At 43.5% G+C, this 20328-nt stretch overlaps 1 protein-coding gene across 1 annotated transcript in view; it reads right to left on the bottom strand.

Annotated features, from left to right (window-relative positions):
• Positions 1–20328, bottom strand: part of TGFBR3 (transforming growth factor, beta receptor III) — a 140073-nt gene that overhangs the window by 33803 nt on the left and 85942 nt on the right. Inside the window, exons 5-10 of the mRNA XM_012661017.1 lie at positions 15708–15891; positions 10671–10839; positions 8812–8959; positions 3560–3749; positions 1103–1437; positions 530–682 (exon numbers count right to left, since the gene is read on the bottom strand). Coding sequence (XP_012516471.1) covers positions 530–682; positions 1103–1437; positions 3560–3749; positions 8812–8959; positions 10671–10839; positions 15708–15891 — 1179 coding nt within the window. The remainder of the gene's footprint in view (positions 1–529; positions 683–1102; positions 1438–3559; positions 3750–8811; positions 8960–10670; positions 10840–15707; positions 15892–20328) is intronic.

Genomic DNA, 20328 nt, shown 5'->3' with positions numbered 1-20328 from the left:
GACTTAATACTTTCTTAAAAGCCCTTTTCAGATTTTAAATTCTCTTTTTGGATCTTTATTCATAAGGGAGAGAGAAGTCCTCCTACTTCTGGGCAAGACTCAAATAAGGCCAGAGAGACCACACATCTGGTTGGCTCGGTTGTGTAGAGGCGCTTACTCATCAGCTCAAGGCCTTGGCCCTTATCCCCACAAGCACCAGGGCAGTTTGGCTACAGAGAGAAGTCATAATCACCTTGCCAGTGAACCTTTTGCCATCAGGGGATGAAAGGAAGGGCTGGGTGAGATCACCCCAATTCCAGCTGAGAAAACAGGGCCTCCCAACTCCTTTCAAAGACTCACCAATACAGCAAATAGAACAAAAGAGTTCCAGGTCAAAGTACACCCTATTTGTTCAGAAGTGACACTTGGCTTTGTTCAGGCCTGGGGTATATGCCCTTCCTCATTTTCACAGAAATGTTAAGACTGATTCTAAGGTAACATGCAGCAAGGCTCTGGCAAATGGCAAAGCTTTGCTCGAGAGAACACTCACGGAGTTATAGTAAACCACACCATCGGGGGCCGACCGCCGGTGCCGAGTGCCGCAGCCATTTAGGGGAGACTCCAAAACGAAGTGGGTGCCATTCATCCTGGCCTTGCAGGCAGGATCCAGCAAGGTGAGCTCCATTCCTGAGTAGCCATTGGCCTGAAACAATAACCACCAAAGACATGAAGGAGGGCCCACAGGGGGGTCTCTGCGGCACACAGCTGACACGTGCTGCCTGGTCTTCCGAGTCAAGGCCGCTAGAGGCCCGCGGCACACCCCTCCCCACTCGCCTCTTCCCAGCCGCCCGCCGCTCAACGGCCCAAGTACTATGTTTGTTAGCCTTGGAAATTCAATGGCAAAATATTGACACACACGGATCTGGAACCTCCCCTCACTGAGAACAACAGGAACTGGTGAGAATCGCAGCCAAAGGGAAGTAGAACCATCCAACTGAGAAAACAGTATTAAAAGTCTCTGGAGTTCAAAAGTGAAAGAGATAAGAGGAAATAATGGACACGGACTGGGGCGAGGCAGCAAAGGAGGCGGCCTCTCCTCTCCCCTGTAAGAGACTGCACTGACCTGAAAAGAATCTTTTTCTACAGCCACGATCATCTTCTCGTTGTCACATTTGACTGACAGGGCAACATCCATGCTTCCGTGCACCTCTTCCGGCTCTCTGGGGCCAGGAAACAGCTGTATGCTGGGGATGGCAGGGTCCCTCGGCCGGGGGATCCCATCTTCTCCCCCTTCCTTCCAGCCTCCCCTGGAGATATCAGGGAAAGGAAAGGGGAGGCCTCCACTTCGGCCTCCCCCGCCCCGGATGGGCGGGTTCTGCAGCGCGGGCAGGGTGCCGGGGTCCAGCAGGATCCGCAGCTCAGGAGGGATAGTATGGACTTCCTCATCTCTCATCTCCTCTGGTGGTGACAAGGAAGGCAAAACTTCATCAGTGTTTGATGCCAGGCCACGATCATCATCATCGGAGGTAGAACAGGAGGAATTAGCACACACTGGGCAGGTGTAAAATTACTTTTAATAAGCAATGTACAAAAGTGATTAGGAGTCTGGAAGGCTGAATTCCAGTCCTGATGTTCTCTCTAACTAGCTGAATGGCTTTGGGCAAGTGGCTTACTTCTCTGTGCCACAGTTTCCCAATTTTTAAAATGAAGGGGCTGGAATTGATCAGTAGTTCTCAACTTTGGTGTACATTAAAATCATTTGGTATACACAAAGGAATATTATACGGTCACAAAAAGGAACAAAATCCTGCCATTTGAAACAACATGGATGGAATTGCAGAACATCACGTTAAGTGAAATAAGCCAAGCACAGAAAGACAAATCTTGCATGTTCTCAGTCATATATGGGACCTAATTATTAAAAACAATTGATCTCATGGAGATAGAGAGTAGAATGACAGTTACCAGAGGCTGGGAGGGGTATTGGGGAAGGGGACATAAGGTGGGGATGGTTAATGGGTTCGAAAATATAGTTAGAGAGAAGGAACAATATTTGATAGCACAACAATGTGACTATAATCAGCAATATACTTTAAAATAACTAAAAGAGTGAAATAGGAATGTTCCTAACACAAAGAAATGATAAATGCCTGAGGTGATGGGTACCCCAATTACCCTGATTTGATTAATTCACACTGTATGCCTGTATCAAACATCACATGTACCCTATAAAGATACACACAATTGTTATGTACCCATAATAATTCAAAATTTTTAAAAATCACTTTGGGAGCTTAAAAAATATCCCTATGCCTAGGTTGCACCCCAAGCCAATTAAAACTCAGACTTTCTGGGGTGGGACCCAATCATTACTATGCTTTAAGCTCCCTGTATAATTGTAATGTGTAGCCAAGGTTGAGAACCAATGGGGTAGATAATTTCTAGGGTTCTATAAGCTATAAAAATCTGTGATTCATGTAAGTTATATGGGACAATATTATTCCATTCAAATGTCATTGAAATACTTTCCTTGAATCTAGAGATTCTTTTAGTTTCTCTAAAGATGTCTTGAAACAACATTGGTATTTTAAAATTATTATTTTGCTATCTCCTCTTTGACTGCTAAATTCTAACAGGTATCTGGGTGATCTGGCCTTTTAGAACCTAGTCCCTAAGGGGAAAAGAAAGAGCTACTTAGGCACACTTACTCCTTCAAAGGGAGAGACATTTCCATACAAGCAATACTCAGTATTTTGTCATACTTTCAATAATTTAAAAGAAATAATAATGTCCCCAGTATTCTTTAAATTCACTATCTAACGCCAACAGATGTACGCCTGAGGTCAAATCCATCTCAGTGGAAGCTGCAAGTGAAGATGACAGGTGGACATTCTCTCTCCTTCAATATTACCCTTTTGAAAAAGATGCTACAAATGTATGAGTCCAAAGGAAGTCAGAGCTTTGGAGGATTTGTAATTTGTATTTTAACAAAAACCTTCACAACAACCCTGTTAAGGTAGGTCCTATTATCCTTTCCCCATCACTAGAGAAGAATCTGAGGCTCAGTGGTTAAGTGACTTCTCACTAAATAGTGAATAAATGGCAGAGCGGGGACTTGAACCTGTTACTCCCAATCTTCCTTCTATTGGCATTACACTCAGTAGCGGTACCATGGGGTGAAGAACAGGTCTGGAGATCAGAAAACTTGGAGTTTGAGTCATACTAGCTTAAGACTCTGGAAAACCTCAAGAACTTGTTGAACCTCTGGTTTCTGCTCCATCAACCTGGGGTAGTAACTCCTGCCTGCATTCTGCGTAAGAAACCCCAAGGATCAGTCCTCGTGACTACTTTCCTATAAGATTCAGCCTCTGACCCTGGCCTTCTCTTTTGCGGTCTTAACCCATCTGTATTCTCAGCCATAAGTGGTCGTTGGGTGCCTCTGAGAGAATCACTTAATGTAATCATGCTAGAGATGATCTATAACAAAGTTCTCTGATGTGCGACCAACTCTATATTACTGAAAAACCTGTGTTAAAGACAGGGATAATTTTCATACAACTGAAAAAAAATTCATATTTACCATTGTTTTCAAGCCGAAGGTGAAATCTATTAGCCACAGGAGCCATGGTGTATGATGTTACTGGACTATAGCCATTGTCCAAAGCCCACTTTATCAGATTCCCTTGGGTTGAAGGAATGTCATCTCTTATTGATTTGGTCATTGTCATGGATCTTTCACTCTCTTTCCCAAAGCCAATACTGTTAGGAGCCTGAGGATAACAGCAAAATTTCACTGATGAGTCTAAAATTAAAGTGTTTAAATAATAATAATTAATATCTGAAATAAAAATAGATTCTATACTGTATGTGGGGGAATTATTTATTCTTTTGATCCCTATTTTCCTTGGGCTAAGACAACTGAGGTGAAAACTTTTAACAGCAGATTAACAGACATCGATGCATGCTGTTTGATCATACCATTTGGATCTTACATTGATAAAAATAATCAAGTAACATGTAAGTAGCTATATTCTAGGTATACCTTAGCCTGTAACTCTAGAGTTAGTCTAATGTTTAAACTATTAACACACACCAAATACGTATAACAAACTTTCCCTTCTTACTTTTATTTAAAATTATGTATGAAAGTATAACATACAAACGTTCATGTTACATTGCTCAAAAATGTCCACGCTTCTACTTCCGGTACTCCTAGGTTTAAATGAAAGATGACACAATCTAGTTATGAGTCATGTATCACTTAAGGACAGGGATATGTTCTGAGAAATGCGTCTTCAGGTGATTTCATCATGTGAACAACATAGAGTGTACTTACACAAACCCAGATGATATAGCCTGCCACACACCTAGGCTATTGCTCCTAGGCTACAAACCCGTACAGCATGTTACCATACTGAATACTGTCGACAACCATACCACAGTGGTAAGTATTTGTGTACGCAACCTATCCAACCCCAGAAAAGGTACAATAAAAATGCAGTAGTATAATCTTCTGGGACCACTGTCATACATGTGGACCATTGTTGACCGAAACATTGTTATGTGGCACGTGACTGTACTCCAGTGTGGAGGTTATGCCGTCTTTATAAACTATTAAGTTCTACACAATGAAACAACCAGTGTTTATATTTCATCTATAATTTATGATCAATTTAGCAATCCCGTAATTGTATTCATTTTCCAATTCTGTAACTGAATATGCTTACATTCTATGTTCTAAAAATTAATTTACGTTACTGTTCCTCTAAATATCAATATTTTATCCAGTAATACAAGTCACTCATAAGATTAGCTTTCACTAGATAACTAGTTATAAAATCAAAATGATAGAAATATTTTCGGCAAAGTATATAAATGGACCCTGAGTAACCAGGACGTGGAAGGTAAATTTCTACACCACCTGCTGACGCCTGCAGCGGCGATCCTGTCAGGGGATGAGGGAGCTGAATGCTGCAGTGGGGACGCCCAGGGAAGGCACCGGATTTTCAACAACTGCTCCAACAGGGTTGGAAAGCCCTTCCAGCACACAGATTATGCCATTTTCATGCCGTAAGAAAATTGCTTTAATTTTCATGCCCAGTGATTTTCTCCTGCATACATGCAGCATTTTTCTTAAATTCCTCATTTGTTTCCCATTCTCTTTGCCCCTAACATAACGAAATATTAATCCTTTCCCACTGTAAAACCATAAAAGATTCACAGGCTCTAAGTTCCCTTTGGCCTGTTTGGTTGTGGGATATTGGCTGAGGACACATATTTCAATTCAAAGCTTAAAGGATCTCACCTCATACATTTTCCTATTACCCAAAGCGCTTATCTGTGGGAAAACTGCCAGACTCGCCAGTCACAACAACTGCGCACAAAGGAACCAGACAGAGCTCTAACCAGGTTTGTAAACTCAGCTCAACAGATTCAGAATATTTTAGTTCTAACTCCAATTCAAAGAAAACTCCTTAGGGGAAGGAAGGGTTAAAAGAAAGGAGGAAGTGAGGGAAGAAAGGAAAGTAAAAGGAGGTAAAGAAGGATCCAATTTGTTCTTAGAACTTTTTTTTCCTTTAGAAGCTAAGAAAAACCTGGTTGAGAACTTTTTTTTATTCATTTAGTCAACAGCAGTTTCTCAGGCACAGCTTCTTCCAGACTTTCAAAGCAGCGTGTCGTTTGGATTGGCTGGAATCACACCACTGGCCTAAACAATACTGCTTGGCCTCATCTGCCCTAGTTTTTCATGTTGCTGGACAGCTGAGAAAATATCTTATTTCCAGAACACTGTCATCATAACTACCACCTGTCCTTTTGTACCAATATGGAATGATCTATTTATGCCTTTCCACATTAAATCTAGGTGCTATACATCTCATATTGATTATGCTTCAGAACTTAAAAGGCTATACATCCCTCTTTACATTTGTAAAGCAGCAAGGCTTGGGACGATAGCAAGCAAGATGGTTCCCAGCATTGAACAAACTCACCCTGTATTTCTGGGAGTCTGCAGGCTTTTTCCAACTTTAGTGGAGCTACTCCAAATGAGGGTGTTTAAGGAGGTCTCCAAATACTACCACTATCTTTCCCAGCCACATCTTCATGAAAGACGATGAGCTAGGTAAAGAGTCCAAATGCCTACACCCCCCATATTTGCATCAGAATTGATGGTATAGGGGAGGGGGTGTTTGGGGAACGGGTTGGCCAGAGACTATAGTGCATATTCCCACCGGGATTTAAAAAATGTTCTTTGGCCAGCACCAACCTTGAAGTCCTGAGTTCACATGAAATAATGTAAGAGTAAACCTTTAACAAGTTTACTCCATCTATTCTGTTTTGGAGGTTCTTCTTGCCATAAAAGTGATTATGCGTGGTCCATAGCAGACCTGAGGAACAAGCCAGAGCCGGACATGGCGATGCAGACACTTCTACCCCCGACACACATGCACAAGCCACCCATGTTTAATGGGGCTCTTCTTCAAATTTACTCCATCAAGTTCCTTACAATTCCTTTAGCAAACATTTTTCTTTGTTTCCACCTTGTTCAGAGAAGCACTCTATTGTTCTTACAGACACACTCTTAACGGGTTGCTTATGGAAGTTTGCCCATGCCCCCTTTTTATGCCAGGCACTGTGCTAACAGCTTTACATATATTATCTGATTTAATTCTCCTCCAGAATATAAGGAGAAAGACGTTACTATTCCTTTTTTAGAGAAAGAGAACCTGAGACTCACAGAAATTAAGTAGCACATGTAACTGAGAACTCACCACGTGCAGGCCACGTGGCCAGTGTGTCTAGTGCTTTAGATGAAATACCCTCTACACCCTTAACAAATGTAGTCAAATGAATGAATGAGTGAACAAATTCAGCTAAACCTCACAATAACTCTCAAGGTGAGTTATTATTTGAAGGTGAGTTATCCCACTATCTACTGGGAGTAATGACAATTGGAGATGGGATTTAAACTAGTCCTATCTGGCATGAAGCCAAGATTCCTTCCACTCTACCATGCCATCTCTAAAGGAAATACTAGAAGCAAGGTCTCTATAAACCGTTTCTCCCTTTCTAAGCACTAATTTATACCTTTGTAGTAGCAGGTACCTTCCCCTCACAGCACAGTCAGAATTCACATCTGAAACAGGGAGTTGAGAAATCACAAAGCGTAAAACTGATTGGGAGAATAAAAAAGAACATCGTGAAACATTACCTAATTGTTAAGTAATGTTGTCATGCATTGTCCAAAATTGGGCTGGAACAGGAGTACGGCCAAGGAGAGGAATATAAACAGATCTTGCATTGGGATTAGCAATCTCATATCTAGCCATTCTGATTCATATGAGAGATGGGGACATTCAGAGCAAACGCCAGGACTGCCACAGACCAGGCACACACACTCAGAGGGAAAGAGCCACTGAGGGGTCAGAGCGAAAGAATATTTACACAAGAACTCCAGCAGGGAATTAAAACGCACCGTATGTTTTTGCCTTTCAAAGCATGATTCCCTTTCCTGTTTTTGTTATTCTGAAATTAAAAACATTTGGTTGGTGTGCCAGGCAGCAAAGGCAGCAGACATCCCAGGTCACCAACACCCCCCACACCATGCCAGGGAAGGCAATCAAAACATCTCTGACTTTAGACAATCACGGCTGGGTTTGGGGCTTGACACAAAATTAATGTATCACTGTTACGCATGATGGCACATTGGGATCCTCTCAAAGTTTGAAGGAAAAAACCCACAGGAACCAGAAATGATCACTTTAAAATTAAGATGTGTGTGCTCGTGGCTTTGCCTGCTGCCTCTGGTGAGTGCTTTTCCATGACGTTGCCTAGGGAACCGTTCGCTTTGCTCACTGCAGTATCAGTGGAAGGTGCATGAATGAATGAATAATACCAAAACCAAAGGCATCCCTGTCCCAAAATAGTGAAAACATAAAACCCACTTTGATTGATTCAATTCAGGCACTGAAAGAGAAATTGGCCAATTTTTTTTTTAAAAAAGACAATACATAAAAATTTGAACCTACAAGAGATGCTAAATATGTAATTATCTTCTTCAAAAATGGGGAGGAGGATCTTTAACTTTCAACATAATTCATTCCAATATTCTGCCAAATAGTTATTCCCCAAACATATTTGAGATAAGATTTATTTCACCAAATTTCAACATTCAACTTTTCAGAAAACCAGCTGCTGTTCACCTATCATGCCAACCAGCTAAGCCTCATTAGCACACTGCCTTCATTAAAGAGAAGGCTTAAGGCATAGGCTGGACGATACTTTTCCACTGTCATCTCACTAACCTTGCAGTCACTGTGGTTTCTCACCTTTAGAAGTTAGAAGCAAGCAAAAAGATATGCTGATATCACATATTTAACTCAACATGAAAAATCTACGATGTGAGTTGGGGTCACCCTAGTTTCCCATACCTTCCCTAAGTACCTAATGCTAAAGTAAGGGCTGATATTCAGGACCGTGACGCTGAGGCCTTAGTCTGCAAACTCCTCGACTGCTCCTCAACTCTGACTGGAAAGAACACTGATACATTCAGGAATTCCACACATGAGACAGCTGGAATTTGAGAGGTTAAGGGACTTGCCATGGAAGAGCCTGGACTTAAACCTGGGTCTGTCCTGACCCCAGAGGCCATGTTTTAACCACTGTATCTATTTAGAGGTGTGGTCCGTGCAGGAGAAGCCTATTTGGCAAAGGGAAACATCACTGAGAGAGCTTAGAAAGTCCAAAGAGGCAGAAAGTTTACAAAATAACACATACAAGCACAGCTTATGTGACTGTTAGTCATGAAAACAAAGAAATGCTGGACCAACTTACAATAACTTTCAGGTTTCCTTTAACATCAAAAGATTTGATCACCCAGTTGACAGATTTTTTGCACTTCAAGATCAGGATGAGATTTTTGACCACCTCAGGATCCTCTCGAGAAGGTCTTATATCAATTATTATATCCACCTGGAAAGCACTGCGAATGGGAAACAAAGGCGAAGTTAGGACCTAAATGCCAGAAAGTTGCAACTATCTCCCCTCTTCCAAGTCTTCATGTTTCCAGTGTCTGGCCAGTTGATTAAAACGCTGGAGTTGATCCCAGGCCAATGACATGTGCAAAACAGATTGTTATTGCTCACATAACAAAATAGTTTTACATAACAATAGAAACATACGCCTGCTGATAATTAGCCACTAAAGTTTTTCTTTTCTTTGGGGAAAAAAAAAGGTGGTTACTTAATGTAGCCACTGTTTGAGATGGACTTGAACGAACCAGAGAGTTTACTTTTTGAAGGAGGATGATTGCTTTTTCAACCTTCGACACCTTCGATGTAAAACTTCCCAACTTGGCTATGTATGCTCAAATTCCTTCAAAATGGAAGGGGATGGCAGTTTGGGGAGTGGGGGACGGCAGGGAGAAGGGAGGCATGGTAGTTAAACAAAAAAAAAAAGGGAAACTTCAGAATAAAATAAGAGGCAAAAGGCTGAAGAATTTCTTGATTTATATAAGGTTTGCTTAAGCCATTAACAACTGCTACAGAATCATATCTGCATTTACTTTTCCAAACTTCTGGATATACAGTTATTAAAATAAAGAAAACAGATGGTCAACCAAGTGATTACTGGAAAATTGATGAACACAACCCAAACTTCTAAGAACTCAGAATTTTTTACTAAACAATAACATCTCTGTCATTCTGAATTAAGGGAAAAGTCTTTATTTCCATCTTGCTTTTACACACTTGTAAAGCACAAAATATGTGGTACACTCCAATGAGGCCTTAGGTTTAATATCTAAGCACATTTGTCACATTGCTTCTATTCTTGTTCTCTTTTAACTTTCCACAAAATTCTTTGTGCAGACAGGACAGAATCTTATACCAAAACTGATCTGTAGTTTGTTCATTTTTAAAATCAAAACTTGATTAGAATTTTTATTTTGAAATCCCTCTACAATATAAATTTGAATTAAGTCACTATAGTCTACCTGAAATGCAAGCTAAACTGGGAGAAGGACCTAACTTTTCCTTCTTTTTCTTTCTTTTTTAAAATTCTCTAATTATTCTCGACAGAGAGGGTCAAATTTCCAGTCCAGGGCTAGGAAGGTGACGGGGAGAACACACACACAAGGAAGAGGCAAGTTGCACCTAACAGCTATATGCTATGTCACCACAGAGGGCCTCTCCCCAGAGAGAGAGAGAGAGAGAGAGAGAGAGAGAGAGAGAGAGAGAGAGAGAGAGAGACACACACACACACACACACACACACACACACACACACACACACACACAGCTTTAAAGCAAGCAGTTCTGAGTGCGTAAGTGCTCTAAGGACACAACTTTATTAAAAACAGGATGCTACTAAAATGATAATTATGTTAATAAGGCACATTCTGTAGTTTTCTTATCAGGCATAGCCTTAGTCAAAGGGGATAATGATGGAGTGACTGTGTCCTAAAATGCCCAGAAGTTTCGAACAGCTTCAGGAACTCATCTGTAACATACGGGATCTAGAGACAGACACGGAATATAAAATACACCACTGGTGCCTTTACTCCCTTCTTCAAGGCTTCTGTGAGCCACACTTGACCTCGATGGCTCCCTTCCCTCTCCTGACCTCAAGTCAAGGAAGATCTTTACTTTCGTCTCTTCTCAGGTTAGAAGACACACACACTCACACACGCTTACCTGTAGGGGTTAGAGTTGGGCGTGATCAACTCGATGATGTGTACTTCCTTATCCTGGGGCTGGCTGGACATCACACACCCTTCTGCAGCTTTGGGTTGAAGGTACTCGGCGAGGTAATTGAGCGAGAGAAAATTCTTCCCTATGTTGCACGTCGGGGGGAACACTTGATCTGAAAGTCAAGCAGCACAGGACAATCTTTCAAACCCCCGAGCTACGTGATAACTGGATTCAAAGGAAAGAGGGTGATGGTGACACTGAGCAAGTGCAGGACACAAGAACCATAAGCCGGAGGGAGGGGCCTTAATCTGCAACCCCCTCAACCACTGCCCTGAAATGCCTCCCATTACAGTCACCAGTAACCTCCTCTTGACCAACTCCAGTGGCCTCTCTTTGTCTGAATTCTCTCCTTTCTTGTTCTCTGTGATACTGCCTGTCCTCGTCCATTTCCCCTGACCCATCTTTCACGTCTCCTCATTGTTCCTCCTCCTCTGCTCATCCTTTGAAAACCAGCAGTCCTCAATCTTTGGTGCACGTCAGAATCCACCTGCTTGGACCCCAACTCAGAGAATCTGATTCAGAACATCCAGGCGGGGCCCAGGCAGCTTTCCTTTTTAAAAATCTCCATAGTTGATCCCAATATAAACCAAGGCTAAGAACCTCAGCTCCTTCCTCAGTCTTCTTTTTGTCTCACATTTTTCCTAGATGATCTCAATCACTCCCGCGGCTTCGACTTGTGCCTAGATCCTGACTCCTTTTCTGGGCTGTAGACTTGTACTGTCATCTGTCTACCAAGCATCTCCCACCTAAAAACCCAATAGGTACGTGCTTCATTCAGCACACTCAACACGGAGTCCACTATCTAGCCTACCCCCAAGGGCACTCCTCCTCAGACATCTGCTGTTTCAACTAGCAGGAGAACCAGCCACCTCATTAATTCTCTGGCCCACCATGTAGAATTAGTCATTCCCTTATAATTACTCCTCACAGAACTTTATTCTCCAAAGATTAAAGGTAGGAGTTCGGGAGAAACAAGGAAGGCAGACTTTCACTCTCTCTCACAGTCTCGACACAGACAACCACTGTTTATGTGGCACTTTACAGTTTACAAGCTGCCTTCACAAACATTATCTCATTGTGCTGAGGCTTGCTCGCCACCTCCACCCGGAAAAGTGATGCAAGTACCACGAGACTGAGGACAATCCCCCGACGGCACATGCCATTTCCACAGCACTGTGGTTGATGGGATTTCCATACAGTGCTTTAAATGTTTAAACAGAACTTGAAAGAAACTGCTGGCAGTGTGACAGCTGGGACCAATGTCAAGGAAGTTCTAGGTGTAGCAAGCTTTTTTCAGAAGGGGTAATTAATCAGAGGCCTGGCACTATAATAAAACAGACTTCTGCCTTTTTCATTTTAAGGATAGGACGCCAGGGTTCAAATCCACATGGAAGTCTCACGCAGGAATAAGGAGTCAGCCCAGGAGGGCACAAGATGGGGTTGCCATTGCCTTTCCCCCACCCCAACTTGTGCAACCCCCTTGTGCCGAAGTCGGCAGCACACACTGGGCATCACAGCTCTGGCCACCACAGCACCCCCGGCACTACCCCTAGAACAGAGGGGACCAAAGCAGTTCACAAGGTCCCTGTTTGTGAGGCTCACTCAGGAGAGTGTTGGCTCTGCACTCCGCAGGCTTCTCTAAAATCCCCCAGGGAGAAAAGCCCAAGGCTGCCGACTCAGGCTGCTAGAGCAGCCTCCTTCCAACATCTGCTGAGGGCTTTGCCAGGAGCAGATGAGGTATGCACACTGCGCAGCTGCAGCCTGCGGATGCCTCCCCCAGATCACAGGATGGAAAATGATACTGAATGGCAGGGCTGAAATTTAATTAAGAAGATGTGTGCATGGGCCGGGGACAGGCCAGTCTGAGACTAGGACCCTCCTGGGACTATGGTCTGCATATTCAGTTCATAGGTGTGCCTGGTGTGTATCTGGCATGTAGCAGGCATATAGAATACGTTTCCTGAATTCACAAACAATGATGTGAGATTTGAGACAAATAACAAAACATTCACCCATGTTTAGCCACTAGGAAAGGTTTAATTGTTTAAAAGTTGCTATTTTTAAGGGCTCCAGTTCCAGATGCTATTGTCACTAAGTCGGATAAGCCGATCCCTTTCTGTTGTGTGTGCGGTCCCCCTCCTCGTGACTTTCCTCATGTCTGGCACCAAAACTTACACCAAGTGCCAAGTAGAAAGGAAACCACAAAGGGGAATCCCTGGGTAGCAACCTGGCAAGTTTTGGGGGGAAAAAGTCACATGCTTATTTGTATTTCAGGAAAAGGTTGGCAAATGACTTGAGACCTGGAATGATACACTCTGAGAGGGAGAATGAACCTGGGAAGCAATGCAGACACCTGCCATGGAAACCAAGACTCCGGTGGTAAATCAGTGTTGCTCGAAGCCTCACAGTTAGCAAAGCCAGTTGCAATAAGAACGAAACTCCTCAATTCTTCTACTCCAGGTGTATAGGTTAGAGCAGTTCTCAAATGTTAGCAAGCATCGAAACCACCTGGAGGGCTCAGTAAACCACCAACTGCTGGATCCCACCCCAGAGATTCGGTTGGTCTGGGTTGAGCCTGAGAACAGGCATTTCTAACAAGTCCCCAGGTGATGCTGATGCTGTTGGGATGGGAACCACACTTTGAGAACCACTGGGGTTAGAGCAAGAGGGGGCTTAGGGCCTGGGAACAAGGAGGATGGAGCCAGGTCAGGTTCTACAAAGTGGCTGCTGAGGCTTGCTCAGTGGAGTCTGACCTATGGTGACAAATGACATCACCTTGTGGTCCAGTAACCCAAACAAGGAACCGTACTTTCCCCAACTGCTTTCTCCCTGGTGTGGCCCAGCAACTTGTGCCCAACAGGTGGCTACAGTCAAGTTTCAGGGGCTCCAAAGGTGTTATCAAGGAGTTAACCAATTTTTACTGGACTGGACACCAGGTCCTTTAAGTTCACTTCCAGTTAAGTGACAACCCCTTGCTCTCAGAGCAGGTGATTGCTGCACACAGAAGCTTATGCACTGTCAAGAGAACAGAGTCCAACATTCTAAATGTTATTATAACAAATTTTCTTACTCTAACAAATTCCAAGGGGTAATCAGCATTCCTTCATGCTACTAGAAATCTACTTCAAAAATGCAGCCCACTGGCCAGGGATTAAAACCTTTATTAAAAAAGATTTTTCATTTTGTCTCAATGGGATTTGACCTCCATTATTAACCACCTGACTACCACGAGAGTGTTGTAACAAACTTAGACTTTTTGAGCCTTCGTCTCTCGTCCAAAACCCCTTCTCTTTACCCCAGCTGAACAAGTCTTTTCATCTAGGTGGCCCACTTTCATTTTTAGCTTTTGCTTATTTGGCTAAGATTTAACTACAGCATCAGGTAAAAAGCATTAGACTCAAGAGTCAGGAAACCTGGGTTTGAGTTCTGGCTTCACCCCTCGGTAGCAATGTGAACTCGAGCAAATTCATTTAGCCCTCCACTAAGCCCTCTGTAAAATGGTATAAATGATGTCTTCCTCCTGAGATTACTGTGGGGTTATGTGGGTGAGTGTGAAGGCCCCTCATATGGCTTCTGCACATAGCACACTCTCTGACATCAGTATCCACCTTTGCTCTATCTGTCTCATACACGATTTTGTTTTTAATGTTTTTAGAGATGGAGTCTCACCTGTCACCCAGGCTAGAGTGCAGTGGCACAATCATAGCTCACTGTGGCCTCAATCTCCTGAGTAGCTGGGACTACAGGCACACACCACCACACCCAGCTAATTCTTTTAAATTTATTGTAGAGATGGGGTCTTGCTATATTGCCCAGTCTGATCTCAAACTTCTGGGCCCAAGTGATCCTCCCACCTCATCCTCCCAAAGTGCTGGGATTACAGGCATAAGCCACCATGCCTGGCCTGTCTCACACACACTTTAAAACAGCCGAGATCCAAACAAGAATTGGGATCATGCATTCAATAAGCCACCCTTCCCTGGTATGCTATCTGTGGGGGAGGAGATCACAGCTGTAGACTCGAACAGAAAGCAGCTGGATGCTGAAGACCAGAAATGTAGTGCTCACATGATCACCTGACTAAAACAAGGACCCATTCACAAGAGTTGCTATTTCCTAGTAACTTATGGGAGGGGATCCCAAATATGCTCAACTAAAAATAATAATAAATTTTTTTAAAAAAATAGGCTTTCAAAATTGATATTCACTGGATATTCATAACTCCCTGCAAGGAAAGGATATTAAAATGGGCAATCCCTTATCAAGGCCGTATAGTTCCTTTCTCCAATAATTTGTCCATATAATCGGCATTAGTATTAAAAATATATTTAAGCTGGGCACCATGGCACGTGCCTGTAGTTCCAACTACTCAGGAGGATGAGGTGGGAGGATGACTTGAGGCCAGGGGTTCAAGGCTGCAGTGTGCTATCATAGCGCCAGTGAATAGCCACTGCACTCCAGCCTGGGCAACATAGGAAGACCCCATCTCTATAAACAAATATTTTTAAACACTTTTCCTCTGCTATCATCCAAAATGTAACTGATGTCTCAACCTCATAAACTGATGCTGGCTTCAAACATTTGCAGAACAACAGGAAGGGGAAGACTCACCTGTTGACCCATCCTGCCAACTCCTTCATTGCATCAGTTGTCACCACCTTTCCCACACCCTCACCTTCTTGTTGCCACTTGCTTCTTCTGACTTCTGTGTGTGGATGTTCCCTGAATCCTACACAGCAACCTCCTCCTCTCTCAACATGCTACCCCCATTGCTCGCTTGGCTATCACCAGGCCTGTTTGCTCAGAAGGAAAAAAGGAAGGAGGGGATGTGGGGGAGAGGGGGACCCAGGGATCCCTCAGGTCCCTGCCAGCTCCAGCATTCTGTAATTCCATGATTCCTTGCCCTAACCACCCGATCTCAGAAAAGAAGATAATGGACCGCTGTAAATCAGTCATTAACTGAAGCCACAGAAAATTTACCTTCCCCCACTTTAATATAAATGTTTCTTGCTATCTTGAGTTCCGTGAATGAAGTAACTGCTCCATACTCCTTTCGGGCCCAATTCAACAGATGTTCATTTCCATGGGGGAAGTTCCTTTCTTCTGTTGCTGCTGTCAAGGAGAAGTTTCTTGATGAAAACTGAACTACAGAACCCTCAGACACCTAGAGGAAATAGAATTGCACGATTAACACAGTGCAGTCACCCAGGGCTGAGTTATAACTAGAGAAAATACTTCTCAGACAACAAGTATCTGTCAATCAAACCTCTTCCCTTTGTTATTATATAGGCAGATCAGCTTTTTTCAAATGCTGATTCAAGAAATAATCCCAAGCCTAGTCCTCCCAGATAATGGCAAAACTACTAACGTAGGATGTCCCTCTGAACTCTGAAAGAATTTGTGAGGAACGACTGCATTGTGCATTGTCAGTAATCATAAGAATTATCACTGCTATTTTCCAGATACCTAAATCTTCAGCCAACCTTCCAAGTAATACAATTTTAAGTCAAGGGGAAAGCCTTGGTGAGTATTCCCAGGAGCTTATAATGGGCTTCAGGGTCAGGATAAGCAGACCCCAAAGTCCTGCTAGCAGCTGAACATGACTAGCAGGTCTTTCGCAGCTGCAGCGTCTGCTGGCAGACCCTCCACAACAGTGAGAGTGGACGTTCTCCTGAGCTCTGAGATAAGAAGAATGGCCAAAGGTTGCCGGTCTTTTACCACATGACTCCCATTTTCGTGGCAATGAGATGAATGTGTATAAGTTTATTTTGTAAGACCCCCCAAATTCGCACAGATAATGAAGTCAAGAGGCTGTTAAACTAATCCTAATAAAACTTTCAGGATGATTTATGCAAGCACCATATTTTTGCTGCATGTATTTAGACCATCACTGACCTAACTTACCATGGTATATATATAATTAACACATACTAAGGAGGAAAATCATCTTGTTGCTGTACTATGATCAAATTTAGTTGCTGGTAAAACTATGCATGCCATCTTTATTGGCTAGCATTTATAAAATAAGTGATTTTATCAATGTCAAGGTAAAAACACAAAATGTGAGCAAAAAGGCCCATGAATTTCCAAGTCACAGAACCATAAACATCTTGTATTAAATTTCACATTAACTATTTATTCTTAGCAAAAAGTGAGCAGTTTCTGAAGGGGTTATAAACAGCCAGAGTAAGAAGCAAGTTAAACGGTTCTACTGCTTACAGCAGCGTTTTCAATGTTAACACACACACACAACAGTATTTACCCAGCTATTGTGCTAGGCATTGATATTTTCTATTCAATGATACATACATAATTTTTTAAATGTTGGCAAAGAAGTACTTAATCGATTCCATGACGTACCTATTGCTGTAGATCCATCTTGGCTGAAGACTAGAATCACCTTAAGAGCTTCTAAGTACCCTGATGCCCAGGCCATACTCCAGACCAATTAGAATCTGTGGGGTGGGGCCCAGGCATCGGAATTGTTTTAAGATCCCTGGGTGATTCCAACAGCCACATTTGAGAAATCCTGCCTTAATGGGCACTGAGTGATCCACAGGTTGAAGAGCACTGTTAACAGGACAGGCTCAGTGTGGACACCTCACAGCCTCCTCTATGCCAGGGGTTCTTAACCAGGGTGGTTTTGTCCCCCAGGAGATATGTGGCAATGTCTAGAAGCATTTCTGACTATCACCACTGGGAGGGAGGTGCTCCTAGCATCTACTGAGTAGAGGCCAGGGATGCTGCTGAACAGCCTGCAGTGCCTAGGATGGCTCCGCAACAGAGAATCACTCACAACGTCAGCAGTGCAGAAATCCTGCTCTTCCCTTTAGACTGACTGTTACTACCACTCAAACATCTACTGGAGCCCCAGTTTGAATCCCCCAACGGACAGCCCTTTCTATGCTAGAAATTGTGTGGTTTAGTGCTTAGCAAAGAACGAGAGCAGCCTGGGAAGCCCTGCGCAGATCATTCACAAGCTGGGCGTACGCCACAGCCGCTGGCAAGAGGTACCGCTTACTGCACACCTGCTCATCGGGCGCCGCGAGGTGCTATTCAGTGCGGTAATTTCCAAATGTCCTGATGCCAGTCATGGGCAAAACCAGTGTGGAACATTTAGCTTTGACCTCGTTTTGAGGTCACTTGCATAAGAAAAAGCGCCTGAGCCATTTTTCTGCCAAAAGATAACCATGCCCACCTGTGTGTAACTCCGCTGAGGCTTAGCCACTCACCAACGCAGAACTTCAAACGTGTTCCTCTGGCTTTCTGACTTAAGCACTGTAGTAAAATCTTTTCACTGAAAAGCACTTATACTAAAAAGGCATTTTTATCAGTCCTGTCACTCACTCTCACACACACACACACACACACACACACACACACACACACACAAAACCACAACAATCCACGGTAGTCCAGAGGCCTCTGTCCCACCGCCAGCACAGCCTGAACGTTTAGGCAAGTGTCCCTGGATATCTACTTCTCGGTCATGTTACAGCTATAAACTACAATTGGGTTTTCAATATGTTATCCATAGAGCACATTTTTTTCAGAGTGGAAAGTGAGACATATCACACTGGTGCATTCCAGAGGCAAGAAAGCAAACAGTGTAAGTAAGAGAAGCAATCAGCAGCAACTTCGGAATATATCTTGAAGTAATTAAAAAGCAATGCCGTGATGCAGCTGATCCTTCCAAAAGAAATGACTCCTGCTGATGCCTCCACACACGGTCCGTCGTCGTCTTCCGAGCCAGCAGCAATAAGGTTCATACGCTCAGGGCTGAGGAATTTGGCGAAGGAGTTCACGGCCACTCCTCAGGCACATTCCAGTATGAAGAGAGCAAGGCTGCCAGGGGCAGTGAGGTGTCCCTGGCTGCAGGTCAGTGGAAATTTTCTGCCTCAGCAAGGGGTGAGCTAGCATCCTCTCCTGACCGCCACCTCTCCTGGCTCTGACAAAGCTGGGGCTGACAAAGGCCTCCCCCGATGCCCAGGAGCTCTAGAAGGTATTGTTCAGATGTTATTTCCATCTGATCCCAGGACCTGTAAGGTAGGCTACCGTGATCTACAGTAGCGAGGAGGAAACCCCAGAGAGGACAATGGCCTACCCGAGGTCAGAGACTCAGCCCCAGGGTCAGACCAGAACATGAGACTTCTGACTCCTGGTCACAGCTGGCCTCTGTGTGAACCCTTCCAGAAAGAAGACCTCACTGGCTCCCAAGACAGACGATTTCCATTCTTTCTTTCTATAAGATTCACCTTTTATTCACTAGTCTAAGTCATGCCTACCAGACCAAAGAATTCCTTCCTCTTTCTTCCATGGGAGGAGACTTCGTTTAATGACTCATCTGACCTTGATCACCTGTTCACTTCTTCAAGGCAACATTCCCAGCTTCTTCAACTCCTCCCCAGACACTATGGTTGTCAGAGCTTCACCAGCATAGTCTCCAAAACATGGTGCTGGGACAAGATTCCAGGTCTCCAGGTGTGAACTAAACAACTAACCCTAAGTTTTTATATGCATGCCCTCTACATTTTCAGCTAAATCTCTAAGAAATTGAACAAGACGGGGCTGAAATCTGTGATTCACAGGTATACTCCCACGCAAAGCTGAGCATATTAACAGTCTTTGCTGGGGTCCCAACTTGTTCAACCAACTGCAAAGCGACCCCACAGAACTGTACTCATCTTTGTAAGGGCATCTTGCTAGAACCTGCCAAGAGCCCTGCTGAAAGAAAGACATCATATATCCATGTCATTCCTCTATTCTACCAGTCAATGTTCCAGACCCTGCTTTAATCTTCATGATGTAATATCCTTATGAGAGTCTGGCTTGTGTTAAAATTTATGTAAGAACATAAGATACAGAGAGAATAGCAAAACACATAAGAAGTAGAGGAAAAATAAGTTTCTAATATGAGGAGTTGCAATCATTATTGCAAGGAAAATAACTACATGAATGTATAGGGAAAAAACAACTTATTTTTCTCTGTACTCACACCACTCTTAATAGTTCACTTCTGAGAACAGATGTGTGGTGTTTTTTCCACACCAACCAATTCTCCAACTCACTAGATACCAACTAGTACCATGTATTTCAATTCAATTCTGACACTATCTACCTGGAGATAGCATCAGATCCCATAGGTGAAGGGCTCAGTCTCCCAAGCCTGCCCCCACTAATTGAAAATCCAAGTGTTTCTAATAATTGGCTATAAATCAAAAAACCTGAGGTTCAATTATTTGCTAGAATGGCTCACAGAATTCAAGGAAATACTTTACTTACATTTACCCTTGTGTGTTTGTTTTTTAGAGACAGAGTCTCACTCTGTTGCCCAGTGCCACACACCATCATAGTTCACTGCAGCCTCAATCTCCTGGGCTCATGTGATCCCCCCGCCTCAGCCTCCCAAAATGCTGGGATTACAGGTGTGAACCAATGCACTTGGCCCATTTACCCATTTATTATAAAGGATACAACTCAGGAACAACAGCCAGATGGAAGAGATGTACAGGGCACGGTATGGCAGGAGTGGCAAGGAGCTTCCATGCCCTCTGCAGGAACACCACCCTCCCAGCACCTCCACCTGCTCACCAACCCGGTG

Source organism: Propithecus coquereli, unplaced genomic scaffold, assembly GCF_000956105.1.
Source record: "Propithecus coquereli isolate 6110/MARCELLA unplaced genomic scaffold, Pcoq_1.0 Scaffold7, whole genome shotgun sequence".
In the NCBI taxonomy this organism is placed as follows: domain Eukaryota; kingdom Metazoa; phylum Chordata; class Mammalia; order Primates; family Indriidae; genus Propithecus; species Propithecus coquereli.
This window is presented reverse-complemented; position numbering and strand designations above follow the sequence as displayed.